The sequence below is a fragment of the Rhineura floridana genome, chromosome 4 (assembly GCF_030035675.1).
Source record: "Rhineura floridana isolate rRhiFlo1 chromosome 4, rRhiFlo1.hap2, whole genome shotgun sequence".
Lineage (NCBI taxonomy): Eukaryota > Metazoa > Chordata > Lepidosauria > Squamata > Rhineuridae > Rhineura > Rhineura floridana.
Window position 1 is genome coordinate 107,737,665 of NC_084483.1, and position 25,337 is coordinate 107,763,001.

Sequence of the window (25,337 nt, forward strand, 5' to 3'; positions counted from 1 at the left end):
GCTGTAGTGATGAAAAAACAAAGCCACACCAGTGGAGAATCCCCTTTGAGTCTACAGACATTTGTTTATAGCCAAGATCTACTGAAACGTTAGGAGGTGTAGCATCAGTGCTTGGGGGGGCTGCACTCCTCCTATCGTGCTTCATGTTTTATCAAGTAACAAAGCACATGTTGAGTATGTGTCAAGATATTTAAGAAGGCAAAGAAACCGGTGTGAAACATGCTGTTCACATCATGAGCTCAGAAAAAAAATCAACCTCAAATATCCATAGACTTTCAATAAAGAAATTCCATTTAAAAATTGCACTTCACTCTGAAAATATTTTTTTCATTATATTGATTCATGGATCAGTTATTTAAAGCTCCAACCTATGAATCGCATGTCCTTTCATTTTGAAGCAATATGCACATCAAATACTTCCTCCGCATCCCCATCTCCAGTTACTTAAGAGGTTCTCTCTTTTCCTCTTAGGTTGACCAAGGCTGTTGAGCTGCAACAGCACAAAGCAATGTAGAATATGTTGGCAGCTGGGGGTACTTCTAGATCCAGTGTTGTCACTGTAGGTCCAGGTAACCTTCTTCCAGGTCTAGCTGCTACAACAGCTGTGCCTGTTCCTGGACTGGGAGAGTTTGACTACTGTAGCGCAGGCATTGGTGACTTCAAGAATGGATTATTGCAGTGCCCTTTATGTCGGGCTTCCCTTTAACTTGGTCTGGAAACTGTAGATAGTGCAGAATGCTACAGCATGGAGTGAGACCCTGTCAGGATATAACAACTCTGCTGATAGAGTTGCACTGGCTGCCAATCTGTTACTGGACCAAATTCAAAATGTTACTATTAGCATATAAAGCTCTTAACAGCTTGGGACCAGTTTACTTGAAGGATCACCTTACCCCAAAAAAGTCCACTTGACCACTTCCATATGCAGAACTGGTGCTTTTAAAGTACCACATAATGTTCATTATGCACATGTAAGAAACCAGTCTTTTAGTGTGACAGCTCCAGCATTCTGGAACTCTCTGCCCATTGGCATTAGGCAGGTGCCTTTGCTGTATTCTTTTCAGCACCTACTAATAACTTTTCTGTTTAGGTAAGCCTACCCAGACATGTAAAATTGATGTGTATTTTAATCTGTAATTTAGCTTGTAATGTATACTTGTAATTGTTGATTTTATTTCTTTTTTTATAAACTTTTAAATTATTTTATTGATAATTTTAATGTATATTTTATATTCTTTGTAAAGCACACAGAGGTTTTATTTACAATTAAACAGTATACACATTTTGTTAAATAAATAAACCAAATTAGTCCAGCCTTTCCTGCTTGCTTGGGTGGTTTTTTGTGAACGGTATGTATTGCACCTGGGACCTTCCACTGGGTGCAAATTACAAGGAAATATAGTGTGGTATTCTAGATAGCCATATGACAACTATAGCTACACAACAAGAATAGAACAATCTTTGACTACAGCTTTTCCCAAAGAGAAACTTGAACATTTTCTGAAGGCAAATGTTGGGACAGCATTTGGTTTATATGCTTTTAATTATTTCATATATTTTACTTTTTGTATAATTTTAAATATGTCACATGCCCTGAATTTTTACAAATCCAGGATAAAGATATGGCAGCTATCAATCCAAAAGACTGTATATGTATATCTTTTGGGATGTGGTAGTGCAAATTAGGACTAATCTATTCTTATCCAACTTTTAACATCCATTTTTCCCCACAAGTTGCCTCTAGATCTCTCACTACACACCATTTTTTAAAATAAAAAGAAGTGCTAAGCCACAGTAAGACTCTGCATTAAGCCAATCCCCAACCATGAATAAAGTCAAACAAAAGCCCTCAAACAAAAGCTATGACAGGCCAAGGAAGGAATCTACAAGCTCGATGTTCCAAATGGGTTTATAAGTTCCCAGCCCAAGGCATTCCCTACTTGTATAGAGATGATGAACGTATGAACCATGTTTGAGGGCACAAGAGAATAATTCTATTTTTTCCTTTCTGTTTTGTAGGGAGGGTTTCTGTTTTGGCTTTTGTATTTTTGTTATTGATAAAAATAATACACTATAGTAATTAAATGAATGTTATGTCCATTTTTAGACCTACCTTTAACACAAACATACATTTGGAGAACCATTCTTACTTTTTTATCATATACGTGTATGGTGGTAGGGCTGCTATTGCAACTCACATTAGGTAATACTTTGATCCAGTAGAGAAATAAAATAAATAAATAATAAGCTTCTCAAATGGAACACACAATTCTTCCATAACTCCACTAGGGGGAAAATCCTATAGACTAGAGTGTAAGAAAAAATTATGACATTTACCAGTCTACCAAGCCTACTAAATGCATAACTAAAACTGACATATATTAATTCATATACCCTATTTATATTTAGAGATGGGGCAAACCAAAACAACAATATTCACTACACCAAGACAAGCAGACAAAATGCAAGAGAAGGAAGATCAGGAGACAGCAGTCATCATTTGAGATTTATACCAGTGGAAATAAGGCCTTTGTTTTGCCCTGGGGATCAGTCAGCAGGTGCAGCTAATCAGGCAAAGTATATTACTGTGCCTAACTGTATCGTCTTCCAGCAGGGGAACATGATTTAAATTGGTAACCATTCAATCAGGCTGCCAATTTAAAAGCATGATTCCTTAACTTATGTCAAATGGACATGTTCTGTCTATCACATGTCTGATGGTGAACTAAAACCACGTATTAGAAAAGCCAACAAAAACACTGTTATTACCAAGTTAACCATGCAATATGGAGGCACTTATTTTTTTAATAAACTACATTTTATCTATTATGCTCATTTTTCAATATCAAGCATTTAATATTCAGATTGATTTCACTGGGCCATCTAGTCATTAGATACCATACTCGGTGTAGTGGTAAATTTTTGAAACTTTTGAAAATGTAGGCTATGCGTGCGCTTGTATGTATACACATACATGTTCACACCTACAGCAACATTACTTAACACCCAATTTATAAAAATCAGCATGACTGCAATCCTATGCATAGTGACCTAGGAGTATGCTCTTTTGAACTCAGCAGTGCCTACTTCTGATTGTAGAAGTTCAACTTGTAGGGGGGAAATGAGCTTTAACCAAAGATCTTCAGCCAGATGAAATGCAACCTTTAGCTTCAGGTGCAAAGGATGTTGCCATTCCACTGCTAGCATGGAGTAGGAACCCCAGCAATGATTTATGTAGCCTCTGTTTGACTTTTCTCATTCTCCGACTTCCTCTAGTCTATGCCAATCTGTCACAAATAGTAGTAAAACTTGAAAGTTTCCTTAAATCCTTATTCACCTTACCAGAATTAGGAGGATCTGTCAATTATTGTCCTAAAAACTGCTAGTTTTAATGAGGGTGAGGGGACTCACCCATCTTCTGTCAGAAACATCTAATGGATAATCACATTTAATAACATTTCATTTCATAAAAAGTTAAGAAAAAGTTAAATTAGACCTACATATAGCAAATTATATTTTATATGGAATTTTTTTATCCAACAATTCTGCCAGGTAAAATATGAGAGAAGTCTTGTGTTAAAAGGAAACAAAAACAAACCACTATCTCCAGCTAAGATATATACACATACTCTTTCTTTCTCTCTCCTAGAATGCTGAAAGCTCTTGGATGCTAGTGCCCATTTCCAGCAATTACTTAAATAAATCACAGACAGAAAAGTTTTAACATGGCAGTTTCTAAAAATATAAGATTAACAGCACTAATACTGCTAATTTACTTCAGAGTCTTTCCCCCCCCCATGCATATTCCAGATTTAACACATTGATAGCAGTCCAAATCAAGACTGAAATACACTCTTGGAAACCACCATAAGCCTAACCTATAGTTTCACTATGTCCAAGTTAACATTTATTGTCAATACAACATAATTATCTAAAGTATCCATGTGATTATGGCATTGCATACCAAACCACAAGTGGTTATTACTCTGGAATTTTAAGCAATTGCTAGCATTAAAAATGAGTTGAGTTTTGAAATTTGCATCAAATGGGTGTGGATGGATTGGGGGAGGTGAGGGAGAACCAGACAAAAGTATTCCCTACAGAGCTGTAAAACAGGGACCTCCAGATGTTGCTGGACTCCAGCGTCCATCATCCATGACCACTGGCCATGCTGGTCAGGGGTGACAGGAGTTGAAGTCAACAACAGCTGGAGGGCCACAGGTTCCACATCCCTATTGTTTAACATTATATATTTCCCTAAATTTATAGCAGAACAGCAACAACATAAGAATTCAGTTTGATCAGTTGTTATAATTCACTTATATACTTATTAACGACATTTACAGGGATCCACAAGTTTTGGTGGCCTTGATGAACAAATAACTGTCAAAGGCCCAGTCACCTTCCTTTCCAAACAAACCCACCCCCATGTAAAATTTTCCCCAAAGGAAAGCTTGGCAGGGAAGGAAGTGTGTTGGCTTGAAGACAAAACTCCAACCTTCCCCACCTCTTTTGCTGGCCTTTCCTTCTCCAGAGGGAAGGCTCTGTGCTAAACTATCCCAACTCTGCCATGCAGATACCAAACCACCCCCAGCTCTCCTCCCAACTTTGGAGTGAACCCTACCCACTTTTGCAGCTTCAATGTTGGAAAGCTGACTGCTCAACATCCTCACCAGACAGTGGTGCCACACTTGGAATAGCTGAGTCCTGAATATTTATATACTGGTCTTACTTGAGAGTAGTGGTTCAGCTGTAATAATCTTGGTTCAATAAACCATACTTTACTATACCGCAAATAAATGCCTCTATTCTTTTTGTCCTCTCTTCTCTTATATACCTCATCCAGTACCTCTGGGCTCTTGTAAATCAGTTTCTATTACATATGAAGATGAAAATTGCAGTTTAAGCTCTCACTTCAAATCAGGATTGCAAATCAACATTTGATTCTGTTTTCATGCCAGGATTGTAGCCAGCACTTGAATCACGTTTTCCCAGTTTAGATGTAGCAGGAAACTTGCTAAAAAGACTCCAGAAATACTGCATGATGGTGCATGAGAGAACAAACAGAAGACCAGGCACAAGGGACTTGGCACTCATTCTGAGTCCAACAGACCACTGAGATTATCACAACTGAACAAGGCCAGAAAGCTAAAGTGGCTGGTGAGGCTTTCCCAGTGCTTTCCTGTTCAACCACTGATGAAGTCCACATCTCTATAGTTCCTACACTGCTACAGCACAAGGTTCTACCAGTGCATTCACTTGACATTCTAGAAGGTTCCACTAATGATTAGTTGGGTATCGAAGGAAGAAACCACTCTCTCTGCCTTTAGTCCATTGCAGACCTTTAAAGGAATATAAAATACAATTTAAAAAAAACAAGAGTCATCCTTTGTCCATATTCTTTATTGTCCTCTACTGGAAGCCACAGAGGTGATGAAATTAGAAACAAATGTAAAACTCTCTCCTATGCAGGTATCTTGAAAAAAGGAAAACCAATGTTCCTTTGTATCACTACCTGCAATTGTGTCACTTTTTAAGCCAATCTCATATCACAAATTCCCACTGCCTTTTGAATTCTTTAGAGATTATGCTTTTTTTAAAGCTAAAGATCTAGTTCTGTTTATAATATCTCCAAATATTATTATTGGATGACATGTTTAGGCATGGGGAAATGACTTCAATCAGTGTTTGGAAGAAGGTAATTGCAAATGAGGTCCAGATACTATGCCAATCTTATCAATCAACACAAATACAAATTCTGTAGGAAGTGATAGGATGCAACTCAGGGTCCTGGGGGTTTGCATGGGAAAAACTAGAGAGAGGGGAATCTCCAAGCTTCCTAGATTGTCTTTCGAGCAAACCTGTGCTGACCTTCCTTCAGATGTGTAAACTGATACTCTTAGGGTTGCTGACCTCATTTCCTGCTCTTCCCCTTTTCTTCAACCCACTTTGAGAGACGTATCCTCCTTTGTCTCTCCTGCAGGCATGAAAGAGCACACATGGCTCTTTGCATCCCCAACTTTAGTTAGCTCTTTCCTATCCAGTATGTATTTCCTGCAATAAATATAAGCTTTATTGTTTTCCTAAACTCAGAGTCTAGGTGTCGTTACATCCAGGGTAAAGAGTGCTACTTCAACAGGGATCATGTTACAGTTCAGCTTCTGCCAAGCATTCAACTCCAAATGCTAACAAATTCTACATCCAAGAAGAGTCACAGACAAATTCATTTATATAACTTCACATTTGGTGGAAATGTCTAACAGTGATAGAATTCTGGAACATTGTTGCTGATTACTGCAAGGAATTTACCCCCCTTAGGCTGCAAATAACTCTTAAAGCTATTCTTCATAGAATCATAGAATAGTAGAGTTGGAAGGGGCCTACAAGGCCATCGAGTCCAACCCCCTGCTCAATGCAGGAATCCAAATCAAAGCATTCCCGACAGATGGCTGTCCAGCTACCTCTTGAATGCCTCCAGTGTGGGAGAGCCCACTACCTCTCTAGGTAATTGGTTCCATTGTCGTATGGCTCTAACAGTTAGGAAGTTTTTCCTGATGTCAGTTTGAACCTAATGACCTCAGATTCCTGCATAAAAACCTTCTTAAGCAATTATATAGTGCAGCTGAACTCCTGTCCAGCACATAACTGGAAGTCTCAAAAGCAATCTTCTAAGTATCAGTGGAGTGATAAAATTTGGGAGATCTTTATATACAAATTTATTCACCAAGTGCATCAAGAAAGGAATCCCAATTTTTAGAAAGATGGTATAAACACCTTCAAGCTTCTGATCACATTACAGTCAAATACAGATGCATCCCTCCGCCCCACCCCACAGCCAGATTGTGATTCAACTACGTAACTTATACTTCCCAACATTAATAGTTAGTGAGCTTCTCTTTAGGCTGGCTACTCTAACTGTTCCACAAACATACCTACTATGACATACTAAGAGCTGTAATAAACAAATTTCCTTTCCCCCTTTAGCAATCATGTTGTATTATTGTTATGTGTTCTTTATGGAGTGTTCTTTCTTAACTATTTCATAATGAAAAGGGGAAGGAAAGAATTAAGTTACATGGGTTGTGATAAAAAAGTTTAATACACCTACCGTTATAACGGTCTCTTCCTACTTTTACCTAATAGCCTGTTGAGCGGCATCATGCCTCTGCCGCTGGTAGAAAAGCTCTATTAAGTTAAAAATAAAAGTAACTACCAAGTCATTGCTACCATTTAGGAAAAATAAAGATTAAATTTAGCATTTGAATGACAGCAAGAGACAGAGACAGAGCAAAAGAAAGGTATAAATACACATGACGTTAGGGCTTCCCCATCTCTTTTTGTCTTCTGCCACCCCCCGCTGCCTGACAGCTCCCAGCTATATCATACATCATTACCAGCCACTGTTTGAAAGAAACTTAAAATTCCATAGCAACTTATACTGATGTCATCTTGTTGAAGACAATGAGGTGTGTTCCCTGAATCATCTTGTAAAAATCAAACAGATTTCTAATAAGGGAAGCTGCATATGAAATAATCACTAGAAATTTTTAATTTCTTTAAAAAAAGTGAGATTTACTGAAAGGAGACACTTAATGTATCACACAGAAACATCTTAACAAGCAGGTAAATCAAAGGAACTCAAAGAGCCCATCAACGAGCCCACCAAAAAACTGTGCATGAACAAAAAGCATCCTCTTTGAAGTCAATTCATTGCTCAACCTTAAAGATTCTGAAAGACTGCTCAATCCCATAGAAAACTCCCCAAAATAAAATAGACAATGTACATTTAAGACACCAAATGTCATTGAATATGGTCCTCTTAAATCATATGCTTCCATTGTTGAGCCACTGTGAGCAACACTTGAGCTCCTACAAATCCTAAACTGATCTAGAATCCAAAATGATCTCCAGAAACTACATTAAATAAAGAAGGTGGCAGCCAACAGATGCTGGGAAGATGGTAAAATCAAACCAGACCTTTACATAATACACAAGTTGACTTGATTTTATGACACATGCATTTCTTAGAATAAGGGCAGTAAAGTCATTATGGCGTATTTACTTTTGCTCTAGAAAATTTTGACCATTTCCCATTTTCAGTGTTTATTAAATACATACCTTATGACACGCCCAAGTGTTCCTAGGTGTTAAATGAATCTGGGCTACATGCATGTGTCAAGCTCAAGAATACAAGTCCGAAAATGAATACAGGATCTAATGGGCAGGGACTATATGAATTCTAAGTTCTTTTAATTGTTCTCAATGTTCACATTCTTCAAACATGGGGAAAGGGAAGAATAAAAATTGTTGCATGAAGGTTTTTGTCTAAGGAAGGAGAAAAAGCTTTCCTGGTTCAAGTGAAACCAGGGCTGTGGAGTCAGTACACCAAACCTTCGACTCCGACTCCTCTATTTTTCTACTGTCCGACTCTGACTCCACCCAAAATTGCTTCCAACTCCACAGCCCTGGAAAGGGCTGTAAATGTCTTTTTAAATTGGAAGCTCTCATAGGAGCATTTTTATCACTGCCTGAATATGCGCTGATCTTGGCATCACAGCATTTGTCTTCATCTGGGTCCTGTGTCATACACTGACACACACATGTTTTCCATCTTGAGTTATGGTGAAATGCTCAACTACAGCTGACTTCCTGGAAAGCTTCTTTGACATTTTGAATTTATATTTTTAAAAATTTGTCAATCAAAATTTATTTTGAAGCCGGAGTCGGTACATTTCTACCAACTCCAACTCCACCCAAAATTGCTTCCGACTCAGACTCCACGACTCCACAGCCCTGAGTGAAACCATCCCCTTTAATAACAATATACTTTAAACAACCTGAATTATATTGTTCTAATAATCTACTTTGTGTGATTTACAAATTATACAGCAATCATCTCATAGATATCCATATTTTATTTTATTTTGTATGTGTTTTCCTTTTATAAAAAACACCCTAGGAATTTTTAATCAAAGGGTAGTAAATGCATTTCTATAATAAATTTAATTCAATAGCCTACAATACACCAGTAAATTTATTGTGAAATTATCCCATTCGTTATAGATTCTGTATTCTTTGAGACTGGCCATAATTCCAAGTTTTATAGCTCCAGGAGATGCAACCTTCTAGCTTAACAATGCATATAGTATGTAGTCAAAAGCATGCACAGCAACACAGTAACTAATACATCACAACGGCACAAAAGGTCCTTCCTGCTTTTAAGAATGGCTTGTATCAAAAAGTAGTGTCCGGAGAGTTCTGCTGGTACAGAAGCACTTCCATTTCCTCTCCTCCTCCATGCACCCCCAAAATATTCTCCTGAAGGTCCCCCAATCCTCCTGAACTGATTTTCAGGGTGCCCAGGAGGTTGCAGGGGAAAGTTCAGCTCCACTAGCACAATGGGAACAATGAATATTGCCCAGTGGCTTTATGTTGGATTCATACCGTATTATAAAAAAAAATCATTCAAGTTGCATACAGATTCTTCCTCATGCCCCTCCTGCCCAAAAATTCATCTCAACAGTCATTTGAAGCAACCTATTTCTCCCCTTCACAGTTCTGCAGCACATGAAACAATTTCAATTTTTACCAAACTCCAAAGGAGCATTTCTCTGCAGAAACAAGCATGTACCACCTGTTATAGATTGTTACAGAAGTATTTCACTGCATTTATGGAAACCACAATTGTCCATGACTTTGATGCAAGTAGATCAGCTGTACATGAAACAAAATGAACGGAAATGACTGTCATAAACAGCATCTATAAACCATAGACTTTTACACATCTAAAGCATTTTTCAGTTGTAGATCTTATAATTCAAGTATATGACAAGTAAAATCAACTGCAGAAGCTCATTTGGTCCTGTTCATATCTAGCTTTTTAGAACACTCTACCATATCCTTCCCCTATTTCTCACTTTTTTTTTAATACACCATGCACTGCAGTCTCTATTATTAAAAAACGATTCAGGCTTTTAAAGGTGCTGTCCAATTACAGGGGGAAAAGGGTTCTCTCCACCCACCCCTTACTGTGCTGTGTACAATGGACGTCTTTATTTTATATAAGTCAAGTGTACAATAATGCTGCAATCAGAATCAATGCACGACGTTCACCCCATCTACTCCTCCCCGCATCACTGTCTGACTGTGTGAACACTCATTGAAAGAAAAACTAGCCCTTGCCAGAAAGTCTAGTGGACATGTAATGAATAAGAGAGAACATAAATCTTACTAGAACAATAATAACATACTGCGGCATAATATAGCACACATGAGCACATTCATTTTGCCATTTTGTCATCCATTTAAAATTAAAACAAAAAAAGTTGGCTGCCAACAAAAGATCCTTAAACAATTTAAATACCAAAGCAGCAAATTTCAAGTAAATAAGTCAGTGGTTCCCAAACTTTTTTCCCATGGACCACTTGAAAATTGTTGAAGGTCTTGGCGGACCACTTAATAATTTTTCTGCCTGGTGTAGCAATTGTAATGTACTACGCTAGGTGCTGTATGATTGTTAATTGTATCTTTATCGCTTCTTTTATTTCATATATAGAAATATATTGTATAGAATTCAGTTGTCATACAATTTAAGGAATAAAAGCAAAAACAATATAATAAAGAAGTAATATGAATATTTAATGCCAAAGTATCACGAACCACCTGAATGAAGCTTGCGGACCAGAGTTTGGTAACCCTCAAAATAAGATATAATCTGGGTACACCATCATAGCACTGCAGCACGTCTTGTATAAACTCTCTCTCCTCCCCACCCCCCAATTTACTTACTCTTGGCCTTACATTCAAACCAGTTTATTTCCATCAAAACTTGGTGCAACTGCCAGAAAAAACAATGTTCTATGAGTTCAATCAAGAGGACAGCTGCATGAATTTGCTCACTATCAATTAGCACTGAAACTACTCTAACTTTTTTAAAAAATTAAATGATTCACTAAATTTTTCAGGTACTTTTTGAAAAGCAAATGGATTACAAATTATGGATGTGGTGGCATGTTTTTTGCCATATCAAGCATCAGTGCTCAAACAGTGTTAGAAGTGCTTAACAAAGGGGATAGCTTTGGCTGCTCCTTCATTCACTCCCGAGTACTGTATATTTTTTTTAAGTCTAACTTGCAGCTTAGCAGTTCCACAAATTAGGATCTTGCTCAGAACACACAAACTCTTATAAAAGGAAAACACTGGAAAATATTAATTACATTCATATACGTGCCTTTCTTTCAAGGGCATCACTAAAGTGTGTTATTTCCTTGTTTTTTCCATTTTAATCTCACAACACCATTTCAAGGTGAAATAGACCTGTTAAGTGGTCAGATGATGAGCCTTATTTGAACTTAGGTTTCCAACACTCTGCCCGCTACACCACGCGGGCTCTGAACAGATTTAGTAAGAACAATTCTGGGGGGCTTCTTGGCTATTTTTCAAGGGGGAACTAATCTCATATCTCTTTTGTTCACTTTACTCAGACCAGCAACTTTCATTTGCTGTTCTGTACCCACCCCTAGCCCTAAGGTTTCTCTGTCTGACTGGGAAATTCCTACAGCTGAGATAGTGAGTTACACTGGGAGTTTCCCATACTGTGCTAGACCAGCCTCAGGGTCCTTCTAACGTAATGCTCTGATCTCACAAACAGAGGTTTTAAAGCAATCTTTATGATAAATTATATATGGTAAGATTAGTCACCTACAGCAGTTTTTTGGGAGATAAATCGGTGCACAGGACTGGGATCCTGTTGCAAATGTATCCAGGAAACATTGTCTCCTCTTCTCCATGTAATGTTCCCATACAGAGGCTGCTCCAAACATGGCCTCCAAAATATGGACCATGAAAATAGCCTCAAGATGCTTCAGCAAGAAACCTCTGCTTAAGCAAGAAAGCCAGCGATTAACATTTTTAACCTGATTTGACTAAAGAATCAACAGTTCCAAACAAGCAGCAGTGGACTTACTTGCAGAGAATATAACTGTCTTGTCCATCAAACTTTTCTTTTTATGAATTACCAGATTACTTCACTCCTTGCAAATCTGCCTCTTAGGAGCCCCTGAGTTTTGAAAGCTTTAACCAAATACCTCTCCAGACTGCCAAAACTTTAAAAGGCTTTTCAACTTCTGAATGTAAATACAGCACAGGGCAGCTCAGGAGATGGTAATCACACCTAATTGAGTAGTTTGTTCACACAGAGGGGAGAAAAAAATGTGGGCATCATTAGCTTGTTGGTTTTAATTCAGTTTCATAAGACTGGGTATGATGATTAAGGTTTGGCAGGACAAACACTGTATGGATTTAAAAGAGGGCATTAAAGGGTGCTTCCCTACTAAACTCCTTTCACAGTATCCACTACTTATAAGAGCGACATTCAAGACTTTGGAGTAGTGTCAGGGATGAAACTTCAGGTCCTGACTATCAGCTAACAATGAAATATTTGTCTTCCCCCCTCTCCCACTCTGAGACCTAGTAAACAAGTTGGGTCAGGGAGAAAACCCCATGAGAGTACCTAGTAGACACAACAGGTGAGAATCCTCTTACAAACGGAATGGTACAGTTTTGCATCATCCATAAAAGTGAAACAGCAAGCTCCAAGGCAAAACACTCCATCAAAACCAATTCCAGTTCAGATAAGGACCTGGCAGACCTGCCTTCCCACCCCTGCCCAGCACACACACGCAGCATAAAAGCCAACACCACACACACCCATCCTCAGTTTCCTACGCACAGGAGTTCTCTATTTGACCACTGTGAGAACATGATACTGGATAAGATGGACCTCTGGTATGATCCAGCGGGGTTCTTCTTGATGTTATTTATGAAAGTACTTTGCTACTCAGAAGGCACTCTTTCATAATGAATTTGTGAGCATCAGTGGGATATTTGCTCATGGATTTTTTTATAGGTTCTATAATTTCCAATGGAAGTGCCAACAAACAATACTGTTTCCAAGAGGATTGTCACCAGTTAAGCACATAGGGAAGACAATCCATAATCATCATCATCATAAAAAAAGATCTGATCCCATAATTGGTAATAAACTGGATTATGATGAGATACTCTTTCAGGATCTGCCAAAATGGATAATGATCACTTCAACATACAGTAAACCTTGTGCATCTGTACTGCTAGGTTCTGATTAAATGTTTGGCATGCTTTTTGTCGGGCAGAAAAAGCAGTTGAGTATCCCACAAAAAACATCTATTACTATGAAGAAAGTAATAGCCAGAGTTAAGAGAAAAGGGACTGGAAGAAGGAATCGATGATAAGGAACGTCCAAACAAACATAGCTGCCAAAGACAGCAGTTCTACCCATGTACACCACGTGAGTACTCCACAATAGCATCACACAACTTGAGTGGGTGGTTCTGCTGAAAGTGGGCAGGGATGTGCTACGTGAAAGTTCTATGATACTGTCTGCAGAAGTGGACATAATATAAAAAACATAGTGAAATGCAGTTGTATAGCACAAAACAGGTAGATCAACTATAACTGTCATGTTGCCACCATTTTCAACACACAAACACACCCCTCTCCCCATCACATTTCATGCCCCTTCAACAAGTGGAGAAGGAAAAAATACATTTTTATCCTTTCCCTTATGCTACTCACTCTTACACACACAAGCTTTGCGTTTTTTTCTGTTATACACACATTTCTCTACACATAAACCTCAGTCCTCTCTAAAGATCTCTGGAGAATAAATTTCTTTTATAAAAGCATAGTCCTGCTTTTTTCACTCTTCTATACATTTGTAAATCCATATGCAATTTCTTGTTATAGGCTGGACAATTATCACAATACAGCTGCCATGTTAAAAAGCATTTAGATGAGAATACCGCTTCCTATTGGTGGGATTCGAGTTCCATACTACAAAACAGCAGGATTCACTCCGAGGAAACACTTGCTACAGAGAGCAAAAGGTCAATGAAAGGCAGCTTGTGGAGAAAATGGAAAGAAGGGGGAAGGGATTAATGAAGGAAAATATTATAAGCAATAATAAAATTAAATGAGTAACTGTCAATTTAAAAAGTAAAATAAAACAAAAATCACCATTTCTGTGCTGCGGTCTGTAGGTCCAGCTCTCATCCTCTTCCATCTGCTGTCCACAGATAGATGTAAGTTCACCATCACTGCGAAATAACCTTTTTGTCTGCTTAGACAGGGTAGAGAAGTTTATCCAGCTCACAGCACGTGACAGGGATCCTGGATTAGGTTTAAATCGGAATGACTTGGAGACACTCTCTTTTTTCATTTTCTCTAAAAACCAGCTAAAGCATGCAACTTTTAAAAACACCCTTGTCTTCTCCTTTTCCTTTTTATCTACTATCAGTATTATCAACGTTTCTTCAAATTTCATGGAAGCACATGCTCTGTTTAAACCTGCATGGAGCATAGAACCAAGTGGCTGCGCCTGTACAATTCCCGGAGACTGCTTCTGCCTACAGTACTTTGTGAGCTGCCAAACTAAACACAGCGGAAGCACACACAAAAAAACCCCACAACGGCACCCTCAATGCAACCTTCAGAAAAGCATATTAGGATTGTGTAAAAGTACAATACCCAGGGACACAGCTTTCATCCAAAGTCCATCTCCTCTGCTCAGTATCATTCTCCAACAATATGCTTGTAATCCATTCTTCTCTTTTATTATTTTTTAAAAACTGCTTCTTAGAACAGGAAGATAGGCATGCTCTTAACAAGTTGCTGGAACAGGATATAAACTGGAACAGTGTTTTCTGTGTGGAAATGGCACTGCCATCCTCATTCTTAAAATCCTGTTTGCCCTTAAATGTAAAGCCTAAAGAAGGATCTTCACAAGGATTCTCTTTTAACAATAAAAGAGAATGCCTGACTATAACTATCGCTTAGGATTAGAGTGAAATATGATAGGCTCTCTCTTCTGAAAGCACAGCTATAGAAGCAGCAAACTCCTCCTTTCCCTAACAGAGAGCTAATAGCAATGCAAACTTCTGAGCAGGGAACAGAGGACTACAATAACTCAAGGGCACCTCAGTCAACTAGCACAAGGAGCAAAAAAAACTCTATATGTAAGTGGCACATAACACTTTGTTTAATACTGGGCATATATTACACATAGGAGACAGATGTTAGCAAGCCTGTAAAGCAGTGCTAATTTTACTGGTGGTGAGAACAACAGCTATAAACAAACAAGAAGTTTTCAGTATATACAGCTACAGACATTACTTTCCTCCTCTTTTCCCCCCTATTGTCAATAGGAAACACAAATTTCACTTAGACTATACTATGTTTCAAACATCATCACTTTTCATTACAGAAGCATGCAGACAGGATTAATACACATTCTTACATTAAAGTTTTCATAATAAAACAAACAAACAAACAAACAAACTGAAATCCATCTGCTATGTTGTACTCAGTTTTCCTGAAATTGTTGTAAGAGCCCAGCTTGAAAAGAATAGAAAAACAACAAAACAAAAATTACAAGATACACACACACAAAGAGTGCAATACATTTTTACCACTTTTTGAGAATCTGATCCCATGGTGCTAATATACATATATTAAGGACTTGACAAAACCGAAGCTCAAAATGGGATACCTTGGAGACACCTCCAAAAACACAATACTTCACACATTTATAGGTTATCACACACTGTAAGTTTCAGAAACCAATACTAATAGTTTAGTCCCCTCCATTCACATAATCCAAGAATAATCCACTTGCACAAGACTAGTTCCAGAACTGCAGGCATTGCCTTTTTAGATTCCAAACCAATCTGTCCAACTTTACAAACTCAGCAAGACAACTAAAATAAATTGCATTTCTGGCAATGAAGTGCCACCGCTTATGGTATCATCAAAGTCTCATACGATGCATCAATACTTCAGCATGCATAAGTATTCTTTACAAAACTGGCTAATCAGTACCCTTCAGAAATAATTCTTTCTACCCTGAAAAGTTATACTACTGTGACTCATAATGGAAGGATAAAGTTCAACCGTCTGCCTGGGAAACAGCTAAGTACTGTATCGGATTACCTATGAATCAGCTAGGCACACCAAAATGACCTTTGGCTCCTTGAACAATGGATTGGCCAACTGTCTTCAGTAAATAATTTAATAGGCTGTATTCATATTCCACTTGGAGCTTACACATATACCCACACAACAAACATTCTACAACCCCCTAGAAGTAAAATACGTGGCAAAGAAATGCATTTATGTATCTGTAGATATTAGAAGTATAACCAACAATACAATTGATAAAACTACACTAAATATTGTTTCAATTAATAGATAAATATCAGACAAGCATCAATTGTAGTATAATCATCTCTATTAGACTTTAATTTATGTGACAAGAATCTAGAGGAAGTGGGAAAACAGGATCTTAAACACTGCAATTAAATTTGAGAGGCACAATTCTCACAAAAAACAAACCCTCAAAATATTTCCAAATATTAATATTGGCTTCACACCACGACTTGATAAAATGTCATAGAAACACTGAAATTGCAATTAACTACTGAGAATTCTCTCATTTCTGCAACACAAAAAGCAATGATGTGATGCTTATTTTAAAGCACAGTGTCATTTTGTCATAATACTTATTGGAGGAGGAAGAACCCAATTTATTGTGACAAGGTCAACATGGTTACAAGGTCCCTGTTTATACAGATGAAGCAACAGCTATAGTTTAGAGTATGTAAACCTGACATTCCATATTTTACTTCATAACAACACTTTTCTCTGCAATAAAAATGTAAGGTGGGGGTAAGAGAAAGAAAAGTACTGTTCCAGATTCAAATTTTTAATTTGCTGGAAAGATGTCAATTCTGTCACTATCACAATTCTATCTATTTTCTCTCTAACTTAATTGACACAACTAAACTACTGGATTTATCTTACATTGGATTATTTGTATTCACTAATAGTCCCAAGAGGAGGGAATGACTACAGTCTTTAGAGTGCAATCCAGCCAGTTAAAGCTGCAAAAGTCGAATGCACTTTTATTTTAGTGAGAGAGCTAAGCACATGTTAAAACTGTTGAATCAGCGAGAACCAAAAGAATTAAGATGACAGACACTCCAACCAGCTCCTTCAGGATTCTCCCCATGACTGGCTCCAGTGGCTTCCGAGATAGCTGTGCAACAATTGCAGGTATGACTTCCAGGGTAGAGGGAGAGGTCCAATTATTCCCATCTCAACACAGATCCCTAAGGCCTCTCCAGTCAGTCCCTGACCCCACCCATGGAAGTAGGGAAGGGCATCCACCCAGCCTTTGCAAGGTTGAATAAAAGGTCACACTAGATCATCCATTAGGCCACATTTCAAGCAGAGCCAGAGACCCAAGAGTCCCTCCTACAGCCAGGAAAGTATTTATTTATTTATTTTCTATTCCACCCTTCCTTCCAAAAGGTACCCAACGCGGCAAACAGCAAATTGGTAAAACAATACAATTAAAAATAAAAGAGAAATGTATATAAAAATATGTAGAAACGATTAAAACATATTAAAAAGTAGCTGCTCCCACTGCATCTCCTCCAGGAATAGCTAGCTTGCCGAGGTCACACTCTCCTTCCCACAAGAGGAGGCACTAGCCAATGATTCCCTGGAGTTTCATGGAATCCTCAAGGGAGAGGTGCTCTATACTGTCCCTCTTCAGCAATCCCTATAGGCCTCTAGGAACACAGCATCAACTGCACATTCAAGACATCAAATCCATGCCACAAGAGGACAGGGGCCACTGAGTATTCTCAGTTTTTGCTACTGAAGAATGGGGACACACACATAATATCGGACCAGCAACATCTGGAGAGCCAGATGTTATTCACCACACCTGTCATACACACTGTCCCTTCTGATGTATTTTTACAAACACAAATAATGTAGCTCAATATAATACTGGTGCCTTTAAAATTTCCTTATAGGCAATGAATATTTTCCACATATTTTTAGCATAATGCTTTTTAAAGTTTCTGTTTAGTGAGAAAACTGACTGTGTCTGACTGATCTGTGTTTTTGGAACTGATCCCATGCTAATTTAATCCCTGCAATCCTTATAATTTTGTCTTTGATGACTCAGCACAACTGCTGAACCATTCAAACACTCAAAACAGTTGCTCCCCCAGGCAGTTTGTCTAAAAAATAGTGATAACATTTTCTCAAAAACAATCCACCTCCCCAACCATTTCTCTTCAGATATCAGAATCCATTATTAGTCAGCCAAGGGACTTATTCCAGCCAGGTGAAATAATACTGAAAGAAATTGTCCTGTTTCCAGACATAACCTTTTACACAGCATTGGTAAAGAGAGAATGGTTGCCCAAAACTAGTATCACTCATGATTGATCAGACATGCTTCATGAGAAAAACATTCAGACTTCAAACTACTTAGAAGTGCAACTATCCAAACAATGCAACTGATGAAACAGCGTGCCCCCCCACAAAAAAACCCCTCATCTGAGAGCAATTAGGAAACTGGTTGAGTAAACCAGACACATACTTTTCTCTTTCAATACTGTATTTTTTCAACCAATTGTATAAATGTATCATGATGTGAAATACAACAATCAGATTTGCAGTATTATTGCAAAACCACAAATGGGGCCTTACAACAACATACTGTAATGTGGGTTGATTCTGTTCGGCCATTCCATCTCAACATTCCACCCACAGTGAGCATGTTCAGTCACCGCTGACTTGAGGTTTTTTTGGAGGAAGGGATCTCCATGTTGGGTTTCTTTCTACATTTTGCAGTGGACACATTTGTGCCCAATTGTAGCTACATTAAGATCTTTGCCACTCTGGGCACCTACTGGGAGGAAGGGTGGGATATAAATAAATAAATATACAATATTTGACTTCTTCAAGGACACTTTCACTTCTGTCACTAGGGACATTTGACAATAGCTTCTTGGCATATATCTTTTTTCCTTTATGTTTGTTTTTATACATATATATAATAAAAACTTTAAAAAAGAAAATAGCTTCTCAATATGAACTAGGGAAGAAACAAGCCTTTTTGGCTTAGGGCGGTATATAAATTAAATTAAATAAATAAATTAAATTAAATAAATAAATCCAGAGCATTGATATAGTGAGCATAACGGAGACCTGGTGGAATGGAGAAAACCAGTGGGATACGGTTATCCCTGGATATAAACTATATCGGAAGGACAGGGAAGGACGTATTGGTGACGGAGTCGCTCTATACGTGAAAGAAGGCATTGAATCCAGCAAGCTCGAAACCCCAAAAGAGGCAGACTCCTCCACAGAATCGTTGTGGGTGGTGATACCGTGCCCCAGGAGGGACTTAATACTGGGAACGATCTATCGTCCCCCTGATCAAAATGCTCAGGGAGACCTTGAGATGAGATATGAAATTGAGGAAGCATCCAAACTAGGAAAGGTGGTAGTAATGGGTGACTTCAACTACCCGGACATAGACTGGCTGCATATGTGTTCCAGTCATGACAAAGAAGCAAAGTTTCTAGATATTCTAAATGACTATTCCCTAGATCAGTTGGTCATGGAACCGACCAGAGGGACGGCAACCCTGGACTTAATCCTCAGTGGGGACCGGGACCTGGTGCGAGATGTAAGTGTTGTTGAACCGATTGGGAGCAGTGACCACAGTGCTATTAAATTAAACATACATGTAACTAGCCAATTGCCAAGAAAATCCAACACGGTCACATTTGACTTCAAAAGAGGAAACTTCACAAAAATGAGGGGATTGGTAAAAAGAAAGCTGAAAAACAAAGTCCAGAGGGTCACATCACTCGAAAATGCTTGGAAGTTGTTTAAAAACACTATATTAGAAGCTCAACTGGAGTGCATACCGCAGATCAGAAAAGGTACCGCCAGGGCCAAGAAGATGCCAGCATGGTTAACGAGCAAAGTCAAGGAAGCTCTTAGAGGCAAAAAGTCTTCCTTCAGAAAATGGAAGTCTTGTCCGAATGAAGAAAATAAAAAAGAACATAAACTCTGGCAAAAGAAATGCAAGAAGACAATAAGGGATGCTAAAAAAGCATTTGAGGAGCACATTGCTAAGAACATAAAAACCAACAACAAAAAATTCTATAAATACATTCAAAGCAGGAGACCATCTAGGGAGACGATTGGACCCTTGGATGATAAGGGAGTCAAAGGTGTACTAAAGAACGATAAGGAGATGGCAGAGAAGCTAAATGAATTCTTTGCATCTGTCTTCACAGTGGAAGATATAGGGCAGATCCCTGAACCTGAACTAACATTTGCAGGAAGGGATTCTGAGGAACTGAGACAAATAGTGGTAACGAGAGAGGAAGTTCTAAGCTTAATGGACAATATAAAAACTGACAAATCACCAGGCCCAGATGGCATCCACCCGAGAGTTCTCAAAGAACTCAAAGGTGAAATTGCTGATCTGCTAACTAAAATATGTAACTTGTCCCTTGGGTCCTCCTCCGTGCCTTGAGGACTGGAAAAATGTAATGCCAATCTTCAAAAAGGGATCCAGAGGGGATCCTGGAAATTGCAGGCCAGTTAGCTTAACTTCTGTCCCTGGAAAACTGGTAGAAAGTATTATTAAAGCTAGATTAACTAAGCACATAGAAGAACAAGCCTTGCTGAAGCAGAGCCAGCATGGCTTCTGCAAGGGAAAGTCCTGTCTCAGTAACCTATTAGAATTCTTTGAGAGTGTCAACAAGCATATAGATAGAGGTGATCCAGTGGACATAGTGTACTGACTTTCAAAAAGCGTTTGACAAGGTACCTCACCAAAGGGTTCTGAGGAAGCTTAGCAGTCATGGAATAAGAGGAGAGGTCCTCTTGTGGATAAGGAATTGGTTAAGAAGCAGAAAGCAGAGAGTAGGGATAAACGGACAGTTCTCCCAATGGAGGGCTGTAGAAAGTGGAGTCCCTCAAGGATTGGTATTGGGACCTGTACTTTTCAACTTGTTCATTAATGACCTAGAATTAGGAGTGAGCAGTGAAGTGGCCAAGTTTGCTGACGACACTAAATTGTTCAGGATTGTTAAAACAAAAAGGGATTGCGAAGAGCTCCAAAAAGACCTCTCCAAACTGAGTGAATGGGCGGAAAAATAGCAAATGCAATTCAATATAAACAACTGTAAAATTATGCATATTGGAGCAAAAAATCTTAATTTCACATATACGCTCATGGGGTCTGAACTGGTGGTGACCGACCAGGAGAGAGACCTCGGGGTTGTAGTGGACAGCACGATGAAAATGTCGACCCAGTGTGCGGCAGCTGTGAAAAAGGCAAATTCCATGCTAGGGATAATTAGGAAAGGTATTGAAAATAAAACAACCGATATCATAATGCCGTTGTATAAATCTATGGTGCGGCCGCATTTGGAATACTGTGTACAGTTCTTGTCGCCTCATCTCAAAAAGGATATTCTAGAGTTGGAAAAGGTTCAGAAGAGGGCAACCAGAATGATCAAGGGGATGGAGCGACTCCCTTACGAGGAAAGGTTGCAGCATTTGGGGCTTTTTAGTTTAGAGAAAAGGCGGGTCAGAGGAGACAGGATAGAAGTGTATAAAATTATGCATGGCATTGAGAAAGTGGATAGAGAAAAGTTCTTCTCCCTCTCTCATAATACTAGAACTCGTGGACATTCAAAGAAGCTGAATGTTGGAAGATTCAGGACAGACAAAAGGAAGTACTTCTTTACTCAGCGCATAGTTAAACTATGGAATTTGCTCCCACAAGATGCAGTAATGGCCACCAGCTTGGATGGCTTTAAAAGAAGATTAGACAAATTCATGGAGGACAGGGCTATCAATGGCTACTAGCCGTGATGGCTGTGCTCTGCCACCGTAGTCAGAGGCAGCATGCTTCTGAAAACCAGTTGCCGGAAGCCTCAGGAGGGGAGAGTGTTCTTGCACTTGGGTCCTGCTTGCGGGCTTCCCCCAGGCACCTGGTTGGCCACTGTGAGAACAGGATGCTGGACTAGATGGGCCACTGGCCTGATCCAGCAGGCTCTTCTTATGTTCTTATGTTCTTAGCAGGGGGTGCCATTCTTTTTGGGCAGTGGGCACATTTTGAGGTTTGAGAAAGTGCTGTGGGCATCAGTCACAAAATGGCTGCCATGTGGGGAGTGGCACAACATAACGTGGCTGTCATGGGGGGTGAGATAACAGAAAGACAGAGAGAGTACTGTCACTGCTGTTTCCTCAGGCACCTCATGCTTACTGTGGGAAATCAGCTATGTCCTGCTAGTCCTGATTATGGAGATCACACAATATTGATTTACACATACACACATTCATTGATTCTGTTACTGTCTAAATACAAACCTTTCCTCAGCTCCAGAAACTGTTGTCATTCCCTCTCCAAAAATATCCTCCCCAAATTCTAAACACATATCAAGAGTCATCAGTCTAGCGCTTGCGGGGATCATGGTGCCTCATGGCATCAGTGAAGGTCTTTGCGGATGCCGTGGCACCAGTGGGTTCTGGGTTGGCGATCCTCAATTTAGAGAATGAGTTGGTTCATTCAACTGTTTGTATATCTGCATCTCTCTTCCTCTCTCCTCCCTTTCCACCCCTTCCATTCCCCCCTCCCACCTCATCAGGTTTTTTTCTGTTAATCAGTCCATATTCTGTAACACTGAATCCTTATGGGTTTTGGGGGTTCTCCATTCTTTAGGTTCCCCCCCCAAAGCTCTTTTGAGCATCTGAAAACCTAAGGGTCTTCAGTCTGTGGATATCTCCTTCTTGTGCATGAATGGTGCCACTTTGTACACCTTTATGAACATAGGAAGGATTGCATTGTAAATAGAAAGACTGACATGGAATGCTTTAAAAGAAATGGGGGTGCCACAGCATCTGATTGTCCTGATGCACAACCTATACTCTGGACAAGAAGCTACTGTAAGGACAGAATATGGAGAAACTGATTGGTTCCCCGTCGGAAAGGGTGTGAGACTGGTGTGTTTTATCACCCTATTTGTTTAATCTATATGCACAACATATCATATGGAAAGCGGGATTGGACCAAGATGGAGGTGTGAAAATTGGAGGGAGAAATATCAGTAATTTAAGATATGCAGACGATATCATACTACTAGCAGAAACCAGTAATGATTTGAAACGAATACTGATGAAAGTTAAAGAGGAAAGCACAAATGCAAGACTACAGCTGAACGTCAAAATGACTAAAGTAATGACAACAGAAGATTTATGTAACTTTACAGTTGACAATGAGGACACTGAACTTATCAAGGATTATCAATACTCGGCATAGTCATTAACCAAAATGGAGACAATAGTCATGAAATCAGAAGAAGGCTAGGACTGGGTAGGGCAGTTGTGAGAGAACTAGAAAAGGTCCTCAAATGCAAAGATGTATCACTGAACACTAAAGTCAGGATCATTCAGACCATGGTATTCCCAATTTCTATGTATGGATGTGAAAGTTGGACAGTAAAAAAAGCAGGTAAGAGAAAGATCAACTCATTTGAAATGTGGTGCTGGAGGAGACCTTTGCGCATACAATGGATAGTGAAAAAGACAAATATTTGGGTGTTAGAACAAATTAAACCAGAACTGTCACTAGAAGCTAAAATGATGAAACTGAGGTTATCATACTTTGGACCCATCATGAGAAGACATGATTCACTAGAAAAGACAATAATGCTGGGGAAAACAGAAGGGAGCAGAAAAAGAGGAAGACCAAACAAGAGATGGATTGATTCCATAAAGGAAGCCACAGACCTGAACTTACAAGATTTGAACAGGGTGGTTCATGACAGATGCTCTTGGAGGTGGCTGATTCATAGGGTTGCCATAAGTCATAATTGACTTGAAGGCACAACAACAACAAGCAATTCTACTTCTGAATCATTAGAGCAAGCTGTCATTTGGAACTCAGTAAGGCAGCAATCCTATGTACACTTTCCTGGGAATTCTACTGTGTCAGCCTACAAGGGAAATAAATGTGGAAATGACAGAAAACAGATAGTTTATATGTAGCAATTGTAATTTGATCTGTAGCAATTGTAATTCCACAGAATCCAAATTGTAATACAATAAAAAAATTAAAAAGCAATGAAAACATAATTAAAATCAATATGAATATTCAGTAAGTGCTGTCTCCCATCTTCAATCACAAATTCATAAACATGCCGTGGACCACCTTATTTAAACTTGTGGACCACAGTTTGGGAAGCCCTGATACAGAGCATATCTGGTATTACAAATGATAGGTAACGCCACAAGATGGCAGTGTGAAACAACTGACTATACAATTGCAAGGGTCTGACACTGTGCCGTGCATTTGGTGTTCTTCAACCTTGGGTCCCCAGATGTTGTTAGACTACAACTCCCATCATCCTCCAGCCAGCCTGACCAATGACCAGGAATGATGGGACTTGTAGTCCCACAACATCTGGACTACAACCCAAGGCTGAAGAACAGTGGTACAGAAGACACCAAAAATAGAGCAAAATTAAAAATTGTAACACACTGACTCATGCTGCTTCTGATAACATAACGTAAATGAGAGGGAGAAACGCAAACAGGAGCTATTCAAACTGCATTTTTTTTCTTTTTTTTAAATCATACAGTCAACAAAGCCAAAAGCACAGCACATGTGGACATCACAATTCTCATGGGCTTCTCAAACCTTTTACCCCCAGGACCCACTAGAAATGGCTGGAAATTACTGACGCCCACCAGTCACAAATGGTGCCATATGGAAACAAAGCCTGGCATAATCAAATCTCTTACTCTGGTCTCTTTCAGACTAAACTGGCGGAGATTGTTAAGAGAGAATGTACATTACAGATGGGGAAAGTCAACAAGGAAATATGTCATCTAAGGTTTGGATTGACAAACAGAAGGAATATGCTATATCCTGAAATAAAGGAAATAACAGTCCAATCAAACATGTTTACTCAGAAATAAGTCCCACTGTGTTCAGTAGGGCTTACTCCATAGAAAGTACAGTATGTTTAGGACTATGGCCTACCTTAAGACTAACTGGCTTCAATCTGCAGATATTTCACGTACAAAAAAGGAAGACAGACCTCTCAAGTAATAGTGAGGCAGACTGTTATGACGTTTAAACTCCCCTTAAAAACATATGTTTACCCAAGCTTTCCTGGATTATGACTCTTCATTTTTAATTCTGTTTTCTACACTGTTCAGTTTTATCTGTGATATATGGTTTTGTTGTTTTTATCTAGTTTTTTAGGCCAATTTATTGAATGCCATTGCTTCATTATTATTTTTTTATATTAACCACTTAGGGTTCAATCCAACTGCTGCTTACACTGGGCTGAGGGAAAGCTGGATGTGGCGGACCCGCTGCAGAGGAGGAATGCTGGCAGAACAGC

General features: G+C 39.0%; 1 protein-coding gene across 4 annotated transcripts in view; it reads right to left on the reverse strand.

Moving 5' to 3' along the window:
* NHSL1 (NHS like 1) overlaps positions 1–15,478 on the reverse strand; it is a 128,074-nt gene extending 112,596 nt beyond the window's left edge. For 2 of the 4 annotated variants that reach the window (XM_061623974.1, XM_061623973.1), the window contains exon 1: positions 14,056–14,555. In XM_061623974.1, the coding sequence (XP_061479958.1) occupies positions 14,056–14,398 (343 nt within the window). In that variant the 5' untranslated portion in view covers positions 14,399–14,555. The other 2 variants (XM_061623975.1, XM_061623978.1) reach the window with 2 other exon arrangements.
* Positions 15,479–25,337: the final 9,859 nt, after the last annotated feature.